At 34.5% G+C, this 22,879-nt stretch overlaps 2 protein-coding genes and 1 pseudogene across 13 annotated transcripts; 1 reads left to right on the top strand and 2 right to left on the bottom strand.

The window, feature by feature from the left end:
• Window positions 1-406: 406 nt before the first annotated feature.
• Window positions 407-15,251, bottom strand: LOC111294096 (protein TORMOZ EMBRYO DEFECTIVE-like). Of its 11 annotated transcripts, XR_016327412.1 has the most exons (7): window positions 14,914-15,245; window positions 14,302-14,494; window positions 14,029-14,178; window positions 13,283-13,552; window positions 12,691-12,979; window positions 11,812-11,987; window positions 11,151-11,467 (listed from the first exon to the last, which is right to left on the bottom strand). XR_016327412.1 is itself a non-coding variant. In XM_089743233.1 (5 exons), exons 3-5 carry the CDS (start codon window positions 13,456-13,458, stop codon window positions 687-689), a joined length of 474 nt encoding a protein of 157 aa, XP_089599359.1. In that variant the 5' UTR covers window positions 13,459-13,552; window positions 14,029-14,178; window positions 14,302-14,898; the 3' UTR covers window positions 407-686. The 11 variants fall into 11 exon arrangements, 7 of the variants coding, with proteins under 7 accessions (XP_089599359.1, XP_089599360.1, XP_089599365.1 ...); XR_016327414.1 differs by lacking the exon at window positions 14,302-14,494; XR_016327413.1 differs by lacking the exon at window positions 14,914-15,245 and having other exon boundaries at window positions 13,283-13,468; window positions 14,302-14,902.
• LOC111294091 (G-type lectin S-receptor-like serine/threonine-protein kinase At1g11300) lies at window positions 714-4,919 on the top strand. Its single transcript, XM_089742851.1, has 7 exons — window positions 714-2,083; window positions 2,189-2,279; window positions 2,356-2,559; window positions 2,624-2,834; window positions 2,975-3,212; window positions 3,299-3,449; window positions 3,537-4,919. Exons 1-7 carry the CDS (start codon window positions 723-725, stop codon window positions 3,843-3,845), a joined length of 2,565 nt encoding a protein of 854 aa, XP_089598977.1. The 5' UTR covers window positions 714-722; the 3' UTR covers window positions 3,846-4,919.
• A 394-nt stretch (window positions 15,252-15,645) lies between the features above and the next one.
• Window positions 15,646-22,558, bottom strand: LOC111294093 (cinnamoyl-CoA reductase CAD2-like; annotated as a pseudogene). The gene is made up of 6 exons (XR_016327411.1): window positions 22,262-22,558; window positions 21,417-21,586; window positions 20,681-20,872; window positions 20,020-20,182; window positions 16,573-16,759; window positions 15,646-16,035 (listed from the first exon to the last, which is right to left on the bottom strand). The product of XR_016327411.1 is annotated as a cinnamoyl-CoA reductase CAD2-like (transcript).
• Window positions 22,559-22,879: the final 321 nt, after the last annotated feature.

Here is a 22,879-nt window from a genome sequence, read left to right as displayed (position 1 = left end):
TCCCTATTGTTTCTTTTCAACGGCCCCGTTCCAAAATAATCCCAGCTATGTCAAAGTTAATGCTTAGGTCATGAGATATTTGAATATACATAAATGCAGTTGAAATCAATTTGCTCAATCAAATTAAATAATCTGTTTTCATTGACTACAGTCTGTATCATCTTCCCTGAGAAAGTTCATGGCTCTGAGATTCTTGCCATGCCATATTTTTTTTATTTGACTGTTAATTATTCAAGAATGGTGTTCCAGATACAAAGAGTCTATATGTTCTAAAAACTTGTATTATTTTATACCATAAGTTTTGAATAAAAGATTAGCTCAAAGGACCTAAGATAATGAGAGTGAAAAAAATGGGAGCATTTTACTTGCAGCCAATTAAAACAAAAAATTATCTAGAAGTTCAACGCTTAAAATTGTAGGCTCTATATAATATTTTATGAATCTTACAGCTTACATCATGCTGAATTATAATTGCTTAAATGCATTATAATAATTATAAGTGATATGTTGGGAATAAATTATTGTGCATGGCATCCGTTGGTATAGTCAGAAAATCCAGTATATTTGGCTATAGCTCTCCGGTGTCTTGTCCATGGGTAGATGCATTATGTCCTCCAGCACAAGAAGCAGGTTTCAATCCCCCCTCCAACAATTGTAACTTAATCCCAAAAACAAAACCAGCACGTCTACAAGACCTGCATTCTCTTGAAAAGCAAAGAGTTATGGAAATGATCAGTGGCTCAAGATTAGTAGTTCTTCTTCTCCTATCCTACTATGCTATAAAATTTGGCTCCACCATAGACACCATCACAACATCTAACTCAATCAAAGATCCTGAAGCTATAACCTCCAACGGTGGGGTATTCCGGTTGGGGTTCTTTAGCCCTGCAAATTCTACATATCGGTATGTGGGGATATGGTACAATTTTGGCATTCCTGAACAATCTGTTATTTGGATAGCCAACAGAAACAAACCCCTCAGAGATGAATCTGGAATTGTCATGATAGCAGAGGATGGCAATCTTGTGGTTTCAAATGGACAAAAGGAGATTCTTTGGTCATCAAATATTAAAAGTCCACCAGCAAATACAAGTGCTAAGGTTTTGGACTCTGGAAACCTCGTGTTGCAAGATAACACAGATGCAGCAAGTTTATGGGAAAGTTTTCAACAACCTTCTAATGCCTTTGTGCCAACCATGAAAATTAGTACTAATGCAAGAACAGGTGAGAAAGTGCAGTTGACATCATGGAAAAGCTCTTCTGATCCATCTAATGGTAATTTCTCTTTGGGTCTTGAACCTCTCAACATTCCTCAAGTTTTCATTTGGAATAATACCAGGCCATATTGGCGGAGTGGTCCATGGAATGGTCTGATCTTTACTGGCGTAGAACTCATGTATTCTTTTTATCTTGATGGATTCAATCTTGTGAATGACAAAGAAGGAAATTTTTATCTTATGTTTGGTTCACTTAACACATCATATTCATCATTTTTTTCCTTAAATTCAGAAGGGAAAGTAATACAACAAATTTGGGATGAAGGAAAGAGGGATTGGAACAATAGTCGGTATTCTCCGAAAACTGAGTGTCAAGTTTATGGCAAATGCGGTGCATTTGGAAGCTGTGACTCTAAAAAAAAATCAATTTGCAGCTGCTTAAGAGGGTTTGAGCCCAAGAATACAAAAGAATGGAATAGAGGAAATTGGACTAGTGGATGTGTTAGGAGTAAACCTTTGCAGTGTGATAGAATAATAAGTGGCAGTGAATCAACCAAAGATGGGTTTTTGAAGGTAAAGATGATGAAAGTGCCAGATTTTGCAGAGTGGTCACCTTCGTCGGAAGACAAATGCGAAGAACGGTGCCTAAACAATTGTTCCTGTGTTGCTTATGCATATGATGCTGGTATTGGTTGTATGACATGGAGTGAAAACTTAATTGACATGCAGCAAATGTCCAGGGGAGGGATAGATCTTTACATTCGCCTAGAACATTCAGAACTTGGTAAATGCTTGTGTTCTGTATCTAATTTTTTACTACTTCTAACTTATCTGCTTTTGTTACTAAAGTTTGGTGTGTATGTATTGTACATGTAGTTTTATAGTCCACAGACATACATAGAAGTTCAAAGCTAGGTTTTCCTGCTATTTAGTTTGGGTTAGATAAAGTATCCATTGCACTTTATTTGCAGATATGAAGAAATACAGGAATCCGATTATTATCCTAATGACAGTAGTTATCGGATTTATCACCATTGCCATCTCTACATTTTTCTTATGCAGGTGGATCGCCAAACACAGAGGTAATGTTCACTGTACTATTTGTTCCCTAGTTTGAAACTAGAATTGTGTGTTTTAGTACACAATTGTTTCTGTATCAGTTAATAAAGTAAAAAGTGAAGAAATGCCACTATCAATCAAAGGGAAAGCATGTACAAAATTTTCGAGTGACAACAAACTCCAGCAACTACCACCATTCAAATTTGAGGAACTTGCAACTGCGACAACCAACTTCAGCCCTTCAAATAAGCTAGGGCAAGGTGGTTTTGGTCCAGTGTACAAGGTAACTGTGGGGTTTTCAGCAAATGAGTGACATGTGAACTTTACTGACCAAATTTTCTTTTCAGGGAACATTAAAGGATGGGCAAGAAATAGCGGTGAAGAGATTGTCGAGAGATTCAGGACAGGGGTCAGAAGAATTTATGAATGAAATGTTGGTGATATCTAAACTCCAACATCGGAATCTTGTTAGACTCCTAGGCTGTTGTATTGAAGGAGATGAAAAGATGTTGGTCTACGAGCACATGCCCAACCGAAGCTTAGATGCTTTTCTCTTCAGTTAGAACATGCTGTTGCCTTCTCTATGTTTTTCCTTTCAATCATGCAACCTAAGACTTTTTTTGCCTGGTTTTCTATCTGTAACTATCAATAAGCTCTAATGGTTTCTTTTGTTTTTTTTTTTTGGTCTATTCTTGAAGATCCAGCCAAACAAAAACTCTTGGATTGGAAAAAACGCTTTAACATCATTGAGGGAATCAGTCGGGGACTACTTTATCTTCATAAAGATTCTAGATTGAGAATTATACATAGAGATATAAAGGCAAGTAATATCTTACTCGACGAAGAAATGAATCCAAAAATCTCTGACTTTGGAATGGCTAGGATTTTCGGAGGCAACGAAAATCAAGCTAACACAAGAAGGGTAGTAGGAACATAGTAAGTAGCCATTTCTTTGAGGAGCTAAGCAAACTACAATATTACTCTATGTTCTAAAATATGGCTCCATTGATATTGATATGCAGCGGTTACATGTCTCCTGAATATGCAATGCAAGGACATTATTCAGAGAAATCTGATGTTTTCAGCTACGGGGTTTTACTACTGGAGATTATTAATGGGAGAAGAAACACGAGCTTTTATAACCATGAGCATTCTTCTAGCCTACTTGGATATGTAAGTTTTATATTGTTTCAATGATAATAGACTAAACTTTCAAAGGAAACAATTTCACACAATAAGATAATATATGCAATTTTTCAGGCATGGCAGTTATGGAATGAAGACAACATTTTGGCATTAACAGATACAGCTGTTTATGATCAATGCCATTATCAGGAAATAAAGAGATGCATACATGTGGGATTGTTGTGCGTGCAAGAATATGCAAAAGATAGACCAACTATATCTGCTGTTATTTCAATGCTAAACAGTGAGATAGTAGATCTTCCTACTCCAAAACAACCTGCTTTCACTGAAAGAAATATTGCAGTAGATGTAGAGTCCCCTCAAAATAATGACAATAAATGCTCCATTAATGATGTGACTGTTACCAATGTTGAAGGCCGATGAGAAGCAAGTTTTAAAAATGTTTACGTATTTTACATTCATGTTGCATAGTTTATTTGAAGACTAAGTGATAGTTTATCATTCCAAGATCTGGTTTCCCAGTTCTGAAGTTGCATAATTAGGCTAAAACCTTTGCACATTTCAAACATGGAAACTGTGGAGAGAACTTACTGTTGCATTCACAGATACATTGGTCTTTGTTCCATGCTTTGATAATAAAAGTTGAAGCAGGATGCATTGGCTAGCACCGGTGATCGGCCATTAGTGTAAGTGCTTATCTCAATATTGAGAGATTTTTGTATATTGTTAAAAATTAGTGTAAGTGCTTATTTGGTTTTATGCAATAATTTTTTTGGACAAATTTTATTAGTATTTTTTTTGGAGTAAGAATTAGACATATAAAAAATATATGTAGTTATTAATAATTTAAATAAAAATAAATAAATAAGTATTTTTTACCAGGATTATAATTCTTTTTCTCTATCAAATGTAAAATGTTATAGTGAGGGTCACAATTCTCAATAAAAGTAACTTTAAATAAGGGTTAATACAAGCTTTCATTAAAAATAAAAACTTTAAGTGAGGGTTAATAAAAGCTTTTACTAAAGTTAAAAGATATGATGAGAGTTAAAATTGACTTTCACTATAGGTTTTACATTTAGTGGGGGCTAAAAGTGACTTTCATTAATTATTTACATTTAGTAAAGGTTTTTTAACTCTCACTAAATGATACATCTAGTGAGAGTTGGGTTTTATTCCTCATTATATATAATTAACGAGAGACTTTATAGCGAGAGCCCGTGAGGGTCATATTGACCTTCATTAAAAGAATTAGTGGGAATTACATTGTGTTTTTTACTCCTCCAAGTCACAAGATTACCACTTAAGAAAGTGCAGTAGCCTGAGATGGCTCTTCTATCAGTTATAGAACCTACATAATCCGCATTAGTATATGCCTCTAAAACTAGCCCGAATTTCTTTTAAATAAGATATCTCTTCTAGGATTGGCCTTCGAATAGTACAGTACATGGTAGACAACTTGTAGGTGTGCTTCTTTAGGACTATGTGTAAATTGACTTATCACACTCATAGCATATGCTATATCAGGTCTAGCATGTGAGAGATAAATGAGTCTTACAACTAATTTTTGGTACATCTTTTTATCTAAAGCAGCATCTTAATTAGCTTCTCCAAATTTAAGATTAGGATCTATAGGAGTATTTGCAGGTTTACATGCGAGCTTCCTAATTTCCTTCAAAAAAATCCATCACATATTTCTATTATGAGATGAAAATACCATGTCGTGAGTGAGCTACTTCAATTCCTATGAAGTACCTCAATCTCCTCAGCTCTTTTATCTGAAATTCTCTAGCCAAACATTGTTTTAGAGATTCTCTCTCTTTTTCATCATCTCCGGTTATAATTACATCATCAACATACACAAATAGAACTGTGACTCTCCCTGAATCAGAGTGCTTGATAAACAATGTGTGATCTCTTTGACTCTGGTTATATCCTATTGCTAGTATCACTTTGACAAATCTCCTGAACCAAGCCCTATGAGACTATTTAAGGCCATATAAAGCCTTTTTCAACTTGCATACTTTGTTTGCTTCTAGAGGACCTTCAAATCTCGATGAAACCTTCATATATATTTCTTCTTTCAAATCACCATGTAGAAAAGTATTCTTTATATCAAATTATTGAAGTTGCCAATTGTAATTTGCAGCCAATGATAACAAAATCCTAACTGCATTCATCTTGGCAACTGAAGCAAAAGTTTCTTGATAATCCACTTTATAAGTTTGTGTAGCCCTTAGCCACCAACCTGGCTTTATACCTTTCAATAGTACTATCCACTTTGTATTTTACAGTGAAAACCCATTTACACCTGTGGGAAAACACTTATTTACAGCTGGTTGTAATCTTGTAATCTGTATATTTATATTTGTATCTCTAGAATTAAGTATTTGTATCCCTAGAATTAAGGAAAATTTAGTTTCCTAGTTTAACCCCTAGTTAGTTGTATATAAACCTAAGATTCTTGTATAATTCAAATAAGCAGTTTTTCAATATACATTCAGTTTCCACATGGTATCAGAGCTTTAGGCTCTTCTGGGGAAGCAAAATTTTCAGCCTTCATTGCTGACTTTTTTAGGCCTTCATTGCCGAATCCTGTTTAGGCCTTCATTGCCGAACCCTTTCAAAGAAAGATATCACTACACCTCAATTTGAGAAAATGTTAACTGGGAAAATCACTAAAGTACTACAGATGTCTCAGAAACAAGGAGAGTTCAACAGGGAAGAGATTGAAAAGCTGAGAAACTTATTGAAAATCCTTGAAAAGCCTACTATGGTATGTTCTTTGGGTAAAGTTTCTAGTTCAGGTAAAGCTTCTGGTTCTCATGGATTAAATGTCTCGGCTAAGCCTATTACGAGTTCTTGGGTCATTGACTCAGGAGCCACAGACCACATGACACATTCTTCACAAAAGTTTAGTACATATAACCTGTGTCCTAGTAATAAGAAAATTGTTGTTGCTGATGGTTCACTTACCACAGTGGCAGGATTAGGAGATGTTCAAGTTAATCCCTCGTTTGTTCTAAAAAATGTTCTTCATGTTCCTGGATTATCTATTAATCTGATATCTATACAAAAACTTACCAGAGATATGAATTGCAAAGTAACTTTTTATCCCTCTTATTGTGAATTTCAGGACCAGAGTTCGGGGAAGATGATTGGACTTGCTAAGGAGAAGGATGGACTATACTATCTTGAGACATCAAATAGCACAAGTAGTATCAAAAATAGTTTACCTTTGTCATTTCTTTCTGAAAAATCTTCCAATAAAGACAAAATTTGGCTTTATCATTTTCGTCTTGGACATCCTTCTTTTGGAACCTTGAGAAACATGTTTCCTTCTTTGTTCAAAGGATTAAATGTTGAAGATTTTCATTGTGATATTTGTAAATTTGCAAAACATAGACGTGTGTCTTTTCCAATCAGTAACAAAAGAAGTTCTACTCCCTTTTACTTGATTCATAGTGACATTTGGGGTCCCTCTACAATTCCTAATATTTCTGGTGCGAGATGGTTTGTTTCATTCATAGATGATTGTACTAGCGTCTCTTGGGTTTTTTACTTAAATTAAAAATCAGATGTGAATAGTGTGTTTTTAAGCTTCCAAAACATGATCCAAAATCAATTTGGAGTGAGAATCAAGAGATTTAGGTCTGATAATGCAAGAGACTACTTCAACCATAGTCTATCCACCTATTTTCAAAAAGAGGGGATTATCCATGAGTCATCTTGTGTTAATACTCCACAGCAGAATGGAGTGATAGAGAGGAAAAACAGTCATTTACTAGCCACAACCCGAGCCTTTCTTTTTCAAGCAAATGTACCTAAATCTTATTGGGGGGAAGCTGTTCTCACTGCCACATACATTATAAATAGGTTACCTTCAAGAGTTTTGGGATTTAAAACTCCTATGGAACTACTCTCACAATTTTATCCCAACCTCAATACCACAAACAATCTCACACCTAGGATATTTGGTTGTACATCATTTGTTCATGTTCACAGTCATAACAGGGGAAAGTTGGATCCAAGAGCGATTAAGTGTATTTTTGTGGGGTATTCTTCAACTCAAAAAGGATATAAGTGCTATCATCCTCCTACCAAAAAATTCTATGTGTCTGCAGATGTCACTTTTGAAGAAAATAAACCATTTTTTACTCAACCTTATCTTCAGGGGGAGACTTCATTCATGGAAGATAAGGATAAACACTTCTTTTTGCTTGATTTGCCCCCTTCTTCAACATTTACACCCATTAATTCTTCTGAGTCGAAACCTGTTTCTGCTGAGCCCAAGTCAAACACTGAATTTGAGTCTGAACCCATTCCAAATACAGAAGATGTGACAAAGGATAATATTATTCTTGATTCTATGAAGGAATTACAGGTGTACTCAAGAAGGAAAGTTCCAGATCCTGAACCAGTGCCAGTCCAAGAGCCTGATCCTAACTCTGGAAATGAGGTAACTACAGTTTTTGACTCTGTTTCTCAAAATGAGCATGAATCTCTTAAAACTATAACCAGTGATTATGATTTGCCTATTGCCATTAGGAAAGGAACCAGAGAATGTACCAAGCATCCACTATACCCAATATCTAATTTTGTGTCATTTGAAAAATTCTCACCATCCCACAAAAATTTTCTTGTGAGCCTAAACACTATTTCTGTTCCAACTACATTATCCGAGGCATTATCCAATGAGAAATGGAGGCAAGCCATGAAAATAGAAATGGAGGCCTTAGAGAAAAATCAGACATGAGAACTGGTAGAGTTGCCTAAAGGAAAAAATTCAGTGGGGTGTAAATGGGTTTTCACCGTAAAATACAAGGCAGATGGTACTGTTGAAAGGTATAAAGCCAGGTTAGTGGCTAAGGGCTACACTCAAACTTATGGAGTGGATTACCAGGAAACCTTTGCTCCAGTTGCCAAGATGAATACAGTTAGAATTTTGTTATCATTGGCTGCAAATTACAATTGGCAGCTTCAACAATTTGATGTAAAGAATGCTTTTCTACATGGTGATTTGGAAGAAGAAATATATATGAAGATTCCACCGGGATTTGAAGGTCATCTAGAAGCAAACAAAGTATGCAGGCTAAAAAAAGCTTTATATGGCCTTAAACAGTCTCCTAGAGCTTGGTTCGGGAGATTTGTCAAAGTGATGCTAGTAATGGGATATAAACAGAGTCAAGGAGATCACACATTGTTTATCAAGCACTCTGATTCAGGGAGAGTCACAGTTCTATTAGTGTATGTTGATGATATAATTGTAACTGGAGATGATGAAAAAGAAAGAGAATCTCTAAAACAGTGTTTGGCTAGAGAATTTGAGATAAAAGAGCTAGGAAGATTGAAGTACTTCCTAGGAATTGAAGTAGCTCACTCACGGCATGGTATTTTTATCTCACAACAGAAATATGTGATGGATCTTTTGAAGGAAACTGGGAAGCTTGCATGTAAACCTGCAAATACCCCTATGGATCCTAATCATAAAATTGGAGAAGCTAATGAAGATGCTGCTGTAAATAGAGAGATGTACCAAAGATTAGTTGGAAGACTCATTTATCTCTCACATACTAGACCTGATATAGCATATGCTGTGAGTGTGGTAAGTCAATTTATGCATAGTCCTAAAGAAGTGCACCTACAGGCTGTCTACCGTATATTGCACTATTTGAAGGCCAATCCTGGGAGAGGTATCTTATTCAAAAGAAATTCGGGGTTAGTTCTAGAAGCATATACAAATGCTGATTATGCAGGTTCAGTAACTGATAGAAGATCCACCTCAGGCTATTGTACTTTCTTAGGTGGTAATCTTGTGACTTGGAGGAGTAAAAAACAGAATGTGGTGGCAAGATCAAGTGCTGAAGCAGAGTTCAGAGCAATGGCTCAAGGGATTTGTGAACTACTATGGTTAAAGATTATCTTAGAAGACTTGAAGATCAAGTGGGATGGACCAATGAGACTCTACTGTGATAACAAGTCTGCAATAAGCATTGCTCACAATCCTGTACAACATGACAGAACAAAACACATTGAAGTAGACCGGCATTTCATAAAGGAGAAACTAGACAGTGGGTTGATTTGTACACCTTATGTATCAACCAAGGGTCAACTTGCAGATGTGTTGACTAAAGGTCTCAGCAGTGCAACATTTCAAGGAATTATTTCCAAGCTGGGAATGGAAAACACCTATTCACCAGCTTGAGGGGGAGTGTGGGAAAACACTTATTTACAGCTGGTTGTAATCTTGTAATCTGTATATTTATATTTGTATCTCTAGAATTAAGTATTTGTATCCCTAGAATTAAAGAAAATTTAGTTTCCTAGTTTAACCCCTAGTTAGTTGTATATAAACCTAAGATTCTTGTATAATTCAAATAAGCAGTTTTTCAATATACATTCAGTTTCCACAACACCCAACTAAATTTTTTCCTTTAGGCAACTCTACCAGTTCCCATGTCTTATTTTTCTCTAAGGCCTCCATTTTTCATTGGATAATGCCTAGGATAATATAGTTGGAATAGAAATAGTGTTTAGGCTCATAAGAAAAATTTTGTGGGATGGTGAGAATTTTTTAAATGACACAAAATTAAAGATTGGGTATAGTAGATGCTTAGTATATTCTCTGGCTCCTTTCCTAATGGCAATAGGTAAATCATAAGCACTAGTTATAGTTTTAGAAGATTCATGCTCATTTTGAAAAACAGAGTCAAAGACTGTAATTACCTCATTTCCAGAATTAGGATCAAGTTCATAGACTTGCACTGGTTCAGGATCTGAAACTTTCCTTCTTGAGTTCACCCATAATTCTTTCATAGAAGCAAGAAAAATATTATCCTTTGTCACATTTTCTGTGTTTGGAATGGGTTCACACTCAAATTCAATATTTAACTTGAACTCAAAAGAAACAAGTTTAGACTTAAAAGAATTAATAGGTGAAAATGTTGAAGAGGAGGACAAGTCAAGCAAAAAGAAGTCTTTATCCTTATCTTCCATGAATAAAGTCTCTCTCTGAAGATAAGGTTGAGTAAAAAATGATTTACTTTCTTCGAAGGTGACATCTGCGAACACATAAAATTTTTTTATAGGAGGATAATAGCACTTATACCCTTTCTGAGTTGATGAATACCCCACAAAAATGCACTTAATTGCTCTAGGATCCAACTTCCCCCTATTATAACTGTGCACATGAACAAATGATGTACAACCAAATATCCTAAGTGTGAGGTTGTTTGCGGGATTACAGCTGGGATAAAATTGTGAGAGTAGTTCTATAGGGGCTTTAAATCCCAAAACCCTTGAAGGTAACCTATTTGTAATATGTGTAGCAGTGAGAATAGCTTCCTCAGTAAGATTTGGGTACGTTTGCTAGAAAAAGTAAAGCTTAGATTGTAGCTAGTAAATGGCTATTTTTCCTTTCTGCCACTATATTTTTTCGTGGAGTATTAACACAAGATGACTCATAGATAATCACCTCCTTTTGGTAATAGATAGATAAACTCTAGTTGAAATAGTCCATTGCATTATCAGACCTAACTCTTGATTTTCACTCCAAATTAGTTTTGGATCATGTTTTGGAAGCTTAAAAATACACTATTCACATCTGATTTGGATTTAAGTAAAAATATCCAAGAGACTATAGTATAATCATCTATGAATGAAACAAACCACCTTGCACCAGAAATATTAAGAATTGTAGAGGGACCCCATATGTCACTATAAATCAAGTAAAAAAGAGTAGAACTTCTTTTATTGCTAACTAGAAAAGACACATGTCTATGCTTTACAAGTTCACAAACATCACAATGAAAGTTTTCGACATTTAATCCTTTGAACAAAGAAGTAAACATGTTTTTCAAAGTTCCAAAAGAAAGATGTCTAAGACGAAAGTGATAAAACCAGATTTTGTCTTTATTGGGAGATTTTTCATAAAGAAATGACAAAGGTAAACTATTCTTGATATTACTTATGTTGTTTAATGGCCCAAGATAGTATAGTCCATCCTTTTCCTTAGCAAGTCCAATCCTCTTCCCCAAACTCTAGTCCTGAAATTCACAATGGGAAGGATAAAAAGTCACTTTGTAGTTCATATCTCTAATAAGTTTTTGTATAGATATCATATTAGTAAATCTAGGAACATGAAGAACATTTTTAAGAACAAATGAGGGATTAATTTGAACATCTCTTAATCTTACCACTGTAGTAAGTGAACTATTTGCAACAACAATTTTCTTATTACTACGACACAAGGTATATGTACTAAACTTCTGTGAGGAATGTGTCATATGGTTTATGGCTCCTGAGTCAATAACCTAAGAACTCATAATAGACTTAACCGAGACATTTAATCCACGAGAACTAGAAGCTTTACTTGAATTAGAGACCTTACCTAAAGAACATACCCCAATAGGCTTTTCAAAGGTTTTCAATAGGCTTATCAGCTTCTCAATCTCCTCTGTCCAACTCTCCTTGTTTTCGAGACATCTATAATACTTTGGAGATTTTTTCAGTTGACACTTCCTCAAATTGGGCGGTAGTGATATCTTTCTTTGAACTGAAACAACTCTTAAGATATAACTAGAAATGACTCTTAGCAATGAAGGCTAAAGAAGGAAAAAATAAAATAGCTATGAAGGCCTTAACACAGTTCAGCAATGAAGGCCTAAAATAGAAGTCAGCAATGAAGGTTGAAAATTTTGCTTCTCAAAAATAGCCTAAAGCTCCGATATCATGTGAAAAACTAAGAAATAAAACTGTGTGAAAAACTTAATAGTAAAACTGAATGTATATAGAAAAACTGTTCATTAAGAATTATACAAGCACCTTAGGTTTATATACAACTAACTAGTGGGTAAACTAGGAAACTAAATCTTCAAAAAATTGATCCTATAATTGAGGGATTGTCTATCATAATTTTATGTCATTAATTCTAGCGATACAAATACTTAATTCTAAAAATACAAATATAAATATACAGATTACAAGATTACAATGAGCTGTAAATAAATGTTTTCCCACAATTCTTAAAGTACAGATAAACTCACACACACACAACAAGAAATGCAAGGGTCTGTAAACTCATGCATGCATGCAGGACAAGTCTCTTTGAGGAGAAACATGCTAACAAAATCAATCTTGATAAGAAATTACAGTTGGATCAATCAAATATTATTGGAATCAAGTTAACAATTGAATCATTGAGCATCTGCATAACTGATGTCTACGTAGAGCAATATCCAATGCACCACTAGCAAGCTTACTAAATCACCTGTTCAAGATTTGTAGCATCAGCAAGATATTGTTCCTCCTTGTCAAGAAACTTTATATCCACAATCTCATCATTGAAACCCACAAGCCTTTTTTTCAATTTTAAATTCCACTTTTCTTCAAGATGCTCCTCTGGAGAATAGAAGAGAAACTGCTGATCAGCTGTCACACAAAGCAGTCCTTGATTCAAGGGCAGCATGACAGCACTAGTGAAGCCCCTTGTTGAATCTTCTTCCACATCTGAGCTGATTGTAACATCTGAGGACTTTTGCTCATACAAGCAAACTGAACTGTCAAAATAAATGATGAAAAAAATAAATAAATTTATTTAGTATATGTCAATGCAAAGACATGTATCTTCAGAGGGGACCAAAAAAACCCTGCAGGGATGTTCAGATTATTCAAACCTAAAACTTTAAATAAGATTTCCATCTTATTACCCTTCAACGAAAAAAATAAAGAAATTTATTTAGTATATGTCAATATAAAGACATGTATCTTAAGAAGGATGACCAAAAAAATTCTGTAGGGATATCAGATCATCAAACTAGAATTTTAAACAAGGTGCTGCAATAAGATTTCCATTTTATTACCCTTCAGAGTCCCAAATGCGAACAATTCCACGTTCACCAGCTGTGATAAAATAAATTCCTGTTGATCCACTTTTCTTCTTTCCTCTTTGCTGATGGAATGCACCCAGAGACAAGGTAAAATGACTCCCAGAATAAATTATACACACAGCTTCAAGCACCTTATAAGTTGGTACCATACTCTTGCATCTATAGTCATGAAGGTCCCATAAATTTACAACCGGAGATCACTAAAAAATGCTTTCTGGTTGATAATTTGATAATGCAGTTGAGCTGATAAAAACTTTCTTTATATTAGAAGAAATAAGAGCTATACAAACCACTAAACATAACATAAAACAGAGCACGTCAATAATTTAGGCAAAAGTAAAAAGCATTAGCAAGATAATCCAGATCATTATAGCAAACACTAGTGAGCATCAGACAGCAGAAGAAACAAGATACAGTTAAGAGAAACAATTGAAGGGAGTAAAATTATAGAAGAAAGAAGAAACAAAAACCACAAGTTAATATAAACTAAAAGGATATCAAGGAAGTTGAGCTTCCCAATAAGTATTAAAGCTGTCAAAAAAGTAATTGGCATTTTCAGGCAATTTCCTCGGTTGAAAATTAATATTGTTACTATTTGTATATATTTAGACAGAGAACGATAACTATAAAAACATTGAATAAAGACAACTAATTTTGAATCTGTATAATATGTTTTTATAAAAATGACTATATCGAGGTCAAAGAACATTTGCCTCTACCTTATCTCTTCCAGTACTTAGCAAAATCCATCCATCTTCAGACACTGCTATAGAAGAAACTGCTGAGAAATGTTTTTCTAATGCTGCAACACACTTCTTTGCTAGAATATCCCAGACTCGTGCAGTTGCATCATTGCTACCAGAGAAAAGCTGCACAGGGAAAAACGATCAGTCAAAATTACATTAAAAAAAAAATGTAGAAACCAATGACTAGCATAAGGGTAAAACAGAGAACAAAAAAGCAGTTCCAAAGACTTTAGAATTAGAACTTACAAGGGTTTTATTTAAGTCAGGATGAAAAATAACACTAGTCACAACACCTTTATGACCTTTGAAGTAATAAGTGCAGAAACCACCGTCAACATCCCAAACAAGAACTTTCCTATCAGCTCCTGAAGTTGCAAGCAGTCCTCCAGAGCCATGGGAAGCCATGCCCATTATGGGACCATCATGGCCCTACTCAATTCTAAAGTTAAATATTAAATCATAAAAGAAAGGCCAAAAGCTCCCCCAAGTTTGTGAACATAACATTAAAAAGCTCAGCCCAGTTTGTGAACAACAACTAAGGCTTCTCCCACAATGTGGAATCAGTAATATGGATTATAATATGCCATTGTACCCAAATTAAAGCCACATCCTAAGTAAGCTCAGCAAAAAGTGAGGTCCTTTCTGATGTGTCATTCATCTTCAGTTGAAAAAAGAACAGTTTCAAGGACTTCAAATTTTTCAAAGAAAGAATCAAGAAACAATTATTTGAACTCGAGTTTTCACATTAGCCAGAACTAAAAAAAAAAAAAGTGAAAGATTTACTTAAAATGAGCTTACTTTTTAAATTCTTCAAGAAATTATTAAAAATTTATAAAAAAAAAAAAAAAAAACACTGACCTTCCAGGAGGGTAGGCATTTGAAAGTATCCAAGTCCCGGACCTTAATTTGCCTACTATGTCCAGCAGAGAATAAAAACTTATCATTGGGGCTAAGAGCCAAGGCCATGATGGTACCCGACTCAGCCTCTATAGTCGATTTGGTTAATGCGTTTCATGAATCCACAATCTTTATGGATTCGCCGCACACGCACGCAATGAAAGAGCCGTCCGATGACACCGCGAATGCCCCCCCGCTGTAGAACTGTTGTAGCGAATCAGAGCAGCGGTAGTTTCTTTTTAATGTTACCGACGCCATTTTCTCCTCTCTTTTTCTGAAAGGAGAGAAATTATGGGATAAATTTTGTTCTAATTTTTAAAAAATATTTATTTTTTCTTACGTGTATTAATGTTAATTTCGGTATAATTATATTTTGTTTAAAATGATAATTTTAATCAAAATATAACAAAATTTAATATGTTAAAAATAAAATGGCCAAAAAATATAAAAAATAATTATTCATAAAACTATATAATTGCTAATGGCTATATTTTTCATTTTTTAAAAATATTTATATTTTATTTTATAATTTAACATATATCAATATTCATATAATAAAAAATATATTAATATCCATATTATAATATTCTTTCATCATAATAGCGTAATATTGAAATAAAAAATTAATTCAAAATATAATATTAAAAATAAATTATTTTATTAAAAATTTTAATTCAATAACTAATTAAAAAATGAAAAGAGGGAAGGACAATTTATTCCATTGAACAACAGCTAATAAGCATTTTACACGAACATGTTTGTTGTGCATATCACGACTTACAGATGATTATTACAAGCTCACAACTAAACATGACAAGAACTCGAACAGCAGCCAACACAGCATATAGATATAACATTTGTATTAATGAAATAATCCCTAAAAGAGAAGCAGTCCCCAGTTATTAATGGTAATTTGATTGACTAGCTGAGACATGCCATGATTCAAATGAAGTTTTTCTCCTTCAAGCTTTCAATCGTATCCTTTATACTCACCTCTATGGGGTGAAGTTAATGCCTAGACTTTTTGCTCTGTCCTTGGACACCTGAAACACTGGCATACCACCTAGTTCCTCTTCCGCGCATCTGCCAAGATATTAGCTCCTGTTAATAATGCGTAAATATTAACTTCGTTGGTTCATACTGATATTCAATTAGTCCAAAATTCAAAATTCAATATTTATAATCTCTTTTTTTAATTTTAAATTACAATCTCTTCTATAACAAAAAAATATATGGAGGCTACAACTGAAAAACAATCCTTCCCTAACCCAGCATGAGGCTAAAAAAATAAATCACATAGGCTAACAGATTCCGCAAATAACATTCTATTATAACTGAGATTGGCCGCTAAAAACAGAAAAAAAAAAAAAAAAAAAGGAAAAAAAAGGCTTGGAGTTTTCATATTGAGCACAAATGAATAGGATTATTAAATATGTCCTTTTTAAAGTTATTAGATCTAAAAAAAAAAAAACAAATTGGATGGCAATGTAATGGAACAAAAATATATAAAAACATAAATTGTAACACACAGTAGGCAGAGCTGATACATAATTGAAACTCTGTTGCTTCTGCCAATGATTAGAAGTTTACATGCATTAAGTTCATATCATTGAGACTTACTTTTCAGGAAGACTAAGATCAGGGTAAAGCTCGCGTAAAGCCTGCACAACTTCTGAGCAGTGGATAACTCTCTCAACTAAAATGTATCTTCCGCAAGCTGAAGAATTCTCAAATGCTAGTACATGTGCGTTGGCAACATCTCTAACATCTATTAATCTATAAGTTGCATTTGGAATATGTCTCAGCCCTGCATAAAAGGCAATGTCCGAAGTATAAAGCAGGCTTGTTACGCAAAACAAAAGAATATGAGAGATTTGTTGGGAAAAACAACACCCACGCGCAGCAACCACACACAAAATAACAAGCTCAAATCAAGAATAAGAAAACACAAATATATTTGGTTCAGCCCAACTCAAAATGGCCTACTCCAAATCTAATCCACTATCAAATAAATCTTTACAATTGTGAGACTTTTAGAATGAGAAAAGTCTCCTAAACCTAATTACACCCTTTAATAGCCTACTCACTTAGCTATTCTCTTGGTGTCTAACTCTCTGGGGTTACTAAACTAAAACCAAAACATCTTATTTATAAGGGTGGAACCCTTTATACTTTTACTAAACTCCCGATGTGGGATACAAGATAAACTCAAACTCACTTAACTTTCGATATGGGATTCTGAGATTCAAGGCAAATCCCAACAAATCCTCCCTTGACTTGAATCTTCAAACACTTCAACAGTATCTGCAAAGCTAACATGCTTACCTTTCTTCTTTTCTTTCATCACAAGCATCTCAGCAACTGAGCCTCCATCAAATATGTACAAGTAATTGACCTTATTCCCTTGTAGAATCACATTACCATTCTTATACACTTTCAACCAATCATTACTCCCATAAAATGTGTACCCCCGAGAAGCTAAGTCACCCAAAGCAATCAAATTGTAGTGACAATTTGGTACATACCTTACATGACGAAGTGTCCTAATAACACCATTGTGAGATCTAAGACGAACACTCCCAATGCCTTGAATCTGCACCTTTTCTTTGTTAGCAATCACAATATCCCCATACTTTTCATTCTCATTCAACTCCACAAAGTAGCTCTTATCATTGCAAACATGAACTGTAGCAGCTGAATCTAAAACCCAACCTTTATCACTTTTCAAAGTCTGAGTCTCATCCATACAAGTTGTCAAAACAACATCATCATCATCAGACACGACAGCAGCAGTATCACTCTTTTCTTCATCTGATTTCTTCTCATCATTCGGCCTTTTGAAAGAAGCCATATCCCTTCTCAGCTTCCTGCAGCGCACTTGGATATGTCCCTTCTCACCACAATAATAACATTCTACATCACTGTAATCTCTGTCTCTTGACTTGGATCTCCATCTCGATCCATCAATCCTCTTTTGAGTCCTCCCTCGATCAAAACCCTCTACAGCTAGTGTATTCCCCCCAGGTGATGAGTTCTGAGCTCCCATAAACCTTTCATTCTCACGCAACAGGGCAGTCACATCATCCAACTTCAAAGTAGACCTGCCTACCAACACAGTCTGAACTAAAGGCCTATAAGACTTGGGCAAAGATGACAGCAAAATTAAAGCCTTCTCTTCATCTTTTAACTCATCAACAGAAATCGCTAACAATTGATAAACCAATTTATTAAACTCATTCAGGTGATTATGAAGACTCATACCTTCTTCCATCTTCAGAGAATACAGATCCATCTTCAAACATAATCTATTAGTCAACGACTTCGAAGCATAAATACCTTCAAGCTTATCCCACAAACTCTTCGGAGTACTCTCAGTCAACACACTGTATTTTACCGAGCTAGCGCCAATCTAATAGTACTAACGGCTTTCTTCTGAATCCTATTCCAATTAGCATCAGACATTTCTTCAGGCTTACTACTCTCTAATGCCTGATCCAACCCTTGTTGTACTAACAGATCTTGAATCGTACTTTGCCATAACATAAAATTACTCTTTCCATCAAATAACGGAATCTCAAACTTAGGGATAGACATACCAGACATACCAGACATACTTTCTTCAGACATCTTCAAACACTGTTTCACGATCTCTTGAACCCACGAACCTTCAAATAACGGAATCTCAAACTTAAGGATAGACATACCAGACATTTCTTCAGACATCTTCAAACACTGTTTCACGATCTCTTGAACCCACGAACCTTAAACCTCGAACCTCGCTCTTATACCACTTGTTGGGGATCACCACAGCTCTGATACCACTTGTTGGGAAAAACAACACCACGCGCAGCAACCACACACAAAATAACAAGCTCAAATCAAGAATAAGAAAACACAAATATATTTGGTTCAGCCAAACTCAAAATGGCCTACTCCAAATCTAATCCACTATCAAATAAATCTTTACAATTGTAAGACTTTTAGAATGAGAAAAGTCTCCTAAAACTCCTTACTCAAAACTTAACCCCAAACCTAATTACACCCTTTAATAGCCTACTCACTTAGCTATTCTCTTGGTGTCTAACTCTCTGGGGTTACTAAACTAAAACCAAAACATCTTATTTATAAGGGTGGAACCCTTTATACTTTTACTAAACTCCCGATGTGGGATACAAGATAAACTCAAACTCACTTAACTTTCGATATGGGATTCTGAGATTCAAGGCAAATCCCAACAAGATTCACTCAAGTGTTATCCATGAAATGTGTTTGAACTGATTACTTTATATTTGCAAGAAGCTGCTCAATAAGAGAATTATTCAAAGTATGCTTATTTTTCTTTCTTATAGTTATTTTTTTTTTATATTTACCCAGTAAGAAGTAGCCACCATTTCTTTTAAAATAGAGAATATGTCGCAAAATGACAAAATAAATGACAATGGAGGGGAACAATAAAGCATTTCCAATACAATTAATTAAAGGAACTTTTGGAAAAGAGAATATAACCACTTTGATTATTGTTATTCAAACTGCTTGAACCTGAATTTACACATATTTGGCCAGCATAGTAAATTGTTTACTATTTACCACCTCTTCCTCAAAAGTTTATCCAAAGCACCTCCAAACTTTGAACTTTAAAGAAATGGTTAGCCAATAACCCTTCATGTCTCCATAGTCTGACAATTTTCATGATCTTGTATGCACAAAGTAACATGCTTAGTTCATACTATAAGTGTCAGCAGCGTGAAAGGATCTATGTCTAGACTCTTTTTGTTTAAGCTCTAGAAATTCCTCTTAAATTTACAACATTTTAGGCTCATTTTTTTTTATAAAAACAGTTCCCTTTTGCAATTTATTTTGTGACATTATTAATGCTCAGACTTGCAGTGCATTGATGTTTAGTACTGCTTTTTGTGCTCAAAGACAAGAAATAAGCTAAAGCAAAAAGTTAAGCAAGAGAACTAAAATCTTAATTCAGAATTCAGATATTCTCTTCTCTAGTCACTTTATCAGCAATAGTTGCTAAAATGAATAATACCCTGTCTGCTAAATCTAGTTAGAGAGTACCTTCAATAAGTTTCAATATTATCTCCACGCTTGTATTAACCATTGGCTGTAGGAGAGGTCCAATCGCGAACGCTGGGTTTATTGAAACCATGTCAATGCCATTCTCTTTTGTATACTTCCAAGCAGCCTCCTCGGCTAATGTCTTAGAAAGCATATACCAAAGCTGATGACAAACAAAAGAAAAAACGATAAACCAAAGATTCTATCATGCCCCAAAATTGTCCTTTCTGCAGCAATAAGAATGGAATTGAGTATGTCTAAAAAGTATATAATTCTTTAATTACAAGAAGAAAAAAAACTGAATTTAACCATATCACTAAATATTCATCCTTTGCAAATTCTTAGATCCAGACGCAGATAATGATAGTAAAGGTCCTAAAGCTACCAAGTAATAGTTCAGACTTCTTGCATTAGGTGCTTTGAACTAATAAAACTATTTCTTTATACAAAGACAATCGATTAACCACTGGATTAAAGACAAGGAAGAAAAAGGAACAAGAAATGTTTACATATGATTCTTAAGAATGCAGGACTAGATCCAGGCTCTTGCTCATATGGGGCAGCGTGACATCATTTGGTAACCTAAGAAAAATAATATACTTAAAAGTTCCACATCTTTTGAATTGAGATATATGCTATAGAAGTTAGTACATTAGCATACCTTTTATTTCTCACAGAAAGTGGGATCTGAGAACCAAGTCTCATCAACTACAACATCAGGACCAAGAGGCCTTCCGTTAAACACAACAGCTGCAAGTGAGGATGTTATAACCACCCGTTTGATAGATGGAACCTTAGCACATGACCTAAGAACATTAAGTGTTCCCTTCACAGCTGGGTCAATCATTTCGGCCTGTTACAAAAGTGCCAAAGAATGCATCGATTGGCAGGATTCTATTGCAACATTGGGTAATTGAAAATATAAGCATGCAAAATCAAGCACTAGCCAATCAGAACCAAAATTCAGAGAGTTTACATGTTTGTTTCTTTCCCTTTTGCAAGTTGATTAAAAGGGCAAGGAAATCATTGCTGCTTACAGCAACGATTGTCAAGCAAAACCAGAGGGAGTTTAAAAGATTAAAAGAAACTACAAACTTCAAAGAATCCCAAGATCATAAATGACCCTAAAAACCACAACTTTTAGAAACAGGTGGTGGGATTTGCATAAATATGTGAAAGAACAAACTTGTGGTAGAAAAGCATGTTGAACCATATAGCCAATGAGCAAATTTAATTACTAAAGTTCATCTGCAATGACATTTATAAACAGCATAGGGGCATTTCATCCACATCCCAAAAAATAGAAACTACTAAAAGAATTAGAATGCTAGTACCTAATTGCAAATATTTATACACTAATCATGAAAATATGCAATTAGAAAGAGAAGGAAAAGCACCTGAGGATCCTTGACATTGAAATAACAAGGAGATGCTGTGTGGAAAACTCCTATGCATCCATCAACTAACGAATCAAAAGCTCCCTCATCCAGTAGCTCAGCCTTGAACAAATGGAGCCTTTCTTTTGCTCCATCAAGTGCAAGTAAGTGCTCTGATTTCTTTGGATCACCTATAAATAAGTGTATAGAACAGTTAATTACAACTACATTGCATTAATCATCAATTGCAAAAACTGCTATACCAGTTTTTACTGAACCTAATAACCAAATATAGCAGCTGAAACTTGGGTGATCAGTTAAAATATAATAATAAATAAATTTGGATTTCTATACCAAGGTTCAGAAAAATAATATGGCAATTCCAGGACATTACAGAAAGAAAAGTGGGAAAAGGGAAACAGCATGAGATGTTTGAGTGAAATACAATTAACTTCGCTATGATTATAAACATAATAAAAAAGAAAAGAAACACAGAAAGATCAATCAATTTCTTCAAACAGATAGAGAAAGGCTAATCTACTTCTCAAGAACCAACACAAGGAATTTTCATCCATAATCATAACAACCCAGATAGGTTAAAGACATACAAATCCAAAAATTCGTAGTTTTTTACGTCTTTCATTTCTCAAAACCCCTTTCAAAATTTGAAATTTGGGGAATAAAGCATTCTATGAAGTAAAATAAATGTAATATTTGCAATTAGATTGTCCACAACTAACAGTTAATCATCAAAAACGAACATCTTTATGACAAAAACAAAACTGATATATACCCAAGAATTAAAACAACAAAAAGATTAAAATGCATGATGCGTGTCAGCATCGAGATTGAAGGTTAGAACTAACTTGGGTCACGAACAGTGGCTTTGACAGTGTAACCACGTTGGAGTAAAAACTTAACCAGCCATGAAGCTATGTAACCTGATGCTCCTGTTACACATACCACCTTCCCTGCTTCACTCATCTCTCTCTCTTTATTTTCTTATTATCTGTTGCTACTTTGGATGGAAAACTGAGACTAAGGCTGAGGGGCTGAGGGAAATTCTTTTGTCCTGTTTATTAAAGAAAAATCTAAGCGGACCGTTATGTATTTGAACAAGAAAAAAACGAAATGAGTTAATAATTTTTAAGATATTTGTTGAGCTGTCGTCGTTGAGTTGTCCACGTTCTATTAGTTTATTGTCTTTACGAATCTTACTTTTAGCTTAATCTCTAGTTACTTAATAAATTTGTTGATTGACGTGAGATTTTTATTCTTGATCTTTAGGATTACAAGTAATTGTTTTTTTTTAGTTTATTTACGTTAATGTGTTTTATTTATTTAAGGCATGTTCAATAAATAATATGTATTGTAAATTTCCTCTTTCATGTATCTATTTAATTTTCATATATTAATTTATTGTCTTCTTCAAATTGAGCAGTTAACCCACCAAGTGTTTGAGAAAACTCTGGAGTGAGTTTTAT

This window comes from Durio zibethinus, chromosome 14 (genome assembly GCF_047325235.1).
Source record: "Durio zibethinus cultivar Kanyao isolate XHJ-2024 chromosome 14, ASM4732523v1, whole genome shotgun sequence".
Taxonomy (NCBI): domain Eukaryota; kingdom Viridiplantae; phylum Streptophyta; class Magnoliopsida; order Malvales; family Malvaceae; genus Durio; species Durio zibethinus.
The sequence above is the reverse complement of the archived record's forward strand: the minus strand, read 5'-3'. Positions and strand labels throughout refer to the sequence as shown.